Source organism: Harpegnathos saltator, unplaced genomic scaffold (assembly GCF_003227715.2).
Source record: "Harpegnathos saltator strain DR-91 unplaced genomic scaffold, Hsal_v8.6 scaffold505, whole genome shotgun sequence".
NCBI classification, from domain to species: domain Eukaryota; kingdom Metazoa; phylum Arthropoda; class Insecta; order Hymenoptera; family Formicidae; genus Harpegnathos; species Harpegnathos saltator.
Window position 1 is genome coordinate 78413 of NW_020230322.1, and position 3020 is coordinate 81432.

The window sequence follows — 3020 nt, forward strand, 5'->3', positions numbered from 1 at the left end:
AATTATTAAAATAGAGAATTATTCTTGTTTAAAGCGTGAGCGAGTTGTGCTGTAAATGTTAAAGCTTTTTAGTCGTTACGCGGGTGTTTTCATTTACCTGAGTGCAAGCGCGAGTGCGAGAGTGAGCGCAACATTTTGGGGGCTCGTCCGGGATCGTAACGAGAAACGATCGGGATTGCAACGTGAATCATCGCGACACGAGCCGCGAATGAAAAATGACAACCGAAGCAAGAGGTTACGCGGTACCTAGCCGACGGAAACGGATTCGCTCAATTGAGCCGGAAGCGACGGGGACGGAGGCGGCAAGCTTCGGAACGTCGGAGATGTCGGTACTGCAGGATGTGCTCCAAGAGATCCGAGCAATGAGAGAGGAACGAGAGGAGATAGGAGCTTCTTGAGTTGCGACGTTGGAGGAGGACGGAGGAGCAAGGACAAGGGAACCCGATAAGAGGCGTGGGCAGGAAAATCCAGGCCAGTGCAATTCTATCTCTTTAAAATTACAACCTGATATTTTTGATGGAACTGAACCGTTTTATGAGTATGTCGCGCAGTTTGAATTAATTGCGCGAGCAAATGCGTGGTCGGAAGGAGAAAAAGCATTAGTTTTCGCGGCTAATCTTAGGGGAAAGGCGCATTCGGTTCTCAATGGTGTAGGTGAAAATTTAAATTATGAGGAAATGAAATCGAAATTAGAATTACGATTCGGGGAATAATTTTGTTTTGTTTTCAGAATTATTATTATCAACTAACTAATAGGAAAATGAAATTCGGTGAAGATTACGCGACATTTGGGCATGAGTTGGAAAGATTAGCTCGTTTAGTTTATCCCGAATGTTCGTTTGAGGTGCGGGATAAAATTGCTTGTGCGCAATTCATTATGGAAATGCCTGAGGGGTTTGTGAAACGCACTTTACAGTTAGAGGGAATTTCTTTAAATTTAGCAATAGAGCGGGCGAAGATACTGCGAACAATTTCAGGAGGGGATTTTTCGCAAAAACGACGAGAGAATGGGGAAATGCTTTCGGGAACACGAAAATTGCAGTATGAAAATTCGAAGGGAGAAAAGGATTTTTCAAGAAGAGAAAAGGGAAATTCTCTCAGAGGGAAGGGACAAAATAAGGAATGTTGGCAATGCGGAAATATAGGACATTTTCGTGCGGACTGTCCAACTTTTGTAAATCAGCGCCCAAAATAGAAATTGCCGAATGGAACAGGGTCGATTTGGCAAATGCAAGTAAAACCCCGATTAAAAATAAGTTTAGATTTAGTCGTGCAACAGATATTTTTTGTTTTTCAGGAAAGATAGATGAAAGGCCTTGTAGATTTAAGGTAGATACGGGTTCGGATGTTTCAATTGTTAGCAGAAGACTTGTAGAACCTGTAACAATACAATATCGTTACTAATCGGGCCACGCGAAATGCATGTCGACCCCGGGTCACGCACCCTGCGCCGGGTACAAGCGAGCAGACGGAGTAGCAAGCGAGCGAAAAGAACCGCGAGCGAGAAAACAAAGGAGCGAGCGAGAAAACAAAGGAGCGAGCAAGCACGCGGCGCGCGCGTGGAGGCAAGGACCGCCTCGGCGCGTGCGGCATGCGGCCGTCACGTATATTCCATGCCACGGAATACGGGAGGGGAACGATCCGGAGTCGTATGGGCGGCCGATATAAGGCGCCATGTGACTCGCTAGAGACACCTTTTCCTTCCGACGTCTCGTCGCAGATAGACGAGTCGTCGTCCAGCCCGAGAGTTCTCCGGCAGAATAGCGAGTGTACTCGTGATTTCCAAGGGCGAGAGTCCTCGTCGTTCCTGACACGAGCGTACTCGTGAATACCGAGGCGAGAGTCCTCGCCGTTCCTGACACGGGAGTACTCGTGAATACCGAGGCGAGAGTCCTCGCCGTTCCTGACACGAGCGTACTCGTGAGTACCGAGGCGAGAGTCCTTGCCGTTCCTGACACGAGCGTACTCATGAATACCGAGGCGAGAGTCCTCGCCATTCCTGACACGAGCGTACTCGTGAGTACCGAGGCGAGAGTCCTTGCCGTTCCGGACACGAGCGTACTCATGAATACCGAGGCGAGAGTCCTCGCCGTTCCTGGCACGAGCGTACTCGTGAATACTGAGGCGAGAGTCCTCGCCGTTCCGGACACGAGTGTACTCGTGAATACCGAGGCGAGAGTCCTCGCTGTTCCTGACACGAGCGTACTCGTGAATACCGAGGCGAGAGTCCTCGCCGTTCCTGACACGAGCATACTCGTGAATACCGAGGCGAGAGTCCTCGCCGCTCCTGACACGAGCGTACTCGTGATTTACCGGGAGTGAGATTCCTCGCCGCTCAGCGGGACTGATATTAGGGGCGGAAGCCCCAGCGACCGAACGATTTCACACGCGCGACGATTTTGGGCGTCACGGGAACACGAAGGCGGAATCCCGACGACGGGCACGACGGCCCGCCTGAGCGCAGAAACGCGAACAAACGAGCGAGCGATCTCCGTACGGACGCGACCGCCGTGTCGTCACGACAGGAAGTCGTGCGACCCTGGTCAAGCGACCCGTTTGCGCAACAACTCACCGCTGCCGCCTCGGCCGACCTCGGCATCTTATATGTTACTACATCCCTTGTTTTGTTTAATAAAAACATTATTAACACGCAAGCAAACGCATAAATTGAGCACGATCCCTTCCTTCCTCTGGGTTCCGACGGGCCGGATCTCGGCGGAGCCCGATTCTGCATCGTAAGCAGGAAGGACTCGCGAGGACGTACGTCAGGCGTCACAAACCTTTGAGAAAAGTGATTAAAATGGAAAATGGTTATTTTTCTTATCCTACGGGAGAGATAGTTCCTATTCAAAGTAAGGTGGTTGTTACCGTGGAATTAGAAAATTTGTATCGACTCTTTTGACGTTTGTTGCTAATATTAATGATGAATATATTCTTGGGGCGGATTTTCTTTCAGCGACAGATGCTGAATCAAGTCTGAAGTTTGTGCTGGGAATTCAGACATTAAATGAATCTAGGGA

General features: G+C 49.7%; 1 protein-coding gene across 1 annotated transcript; it reads left to right on the forward strand.

Moving 5' to 3' along the window:
• Positions 1–760: 760 nt before the first annotated feature.
• Positions 761–2322, forward strand: LOC112589420 (uncharacterized). The gene is made up of 2 exons (XM_025302601.1): positions 761–894; positions 1788–2322. Exons 1-2 carry the CDS (start codon positions 761–763, stop codon positions 2320–2322), a joined length of 669 nt encoding a protein of 222 aa, XP_025158386.1.
• Positions 2323–3020: the final 698 nt, after the last annotated feature.

Bases quoted from the DNA above. Each gene is read 5' to 3' on its own strand.
- LOC112589420 (XM_025302601.1), top strand. From the start codon at position 761: ATGAAATTCGGTGAAGATTACGCGACATTTGGGCATGAGTTGGAAAGA. The intron at 895-1,787 runs GTTTGTGAAACG...GTGATTTCCAAG, and splicing joins ATTATGGAAATGCCTGAGGG to GGCGAGAGTCCTCGTCGTTC.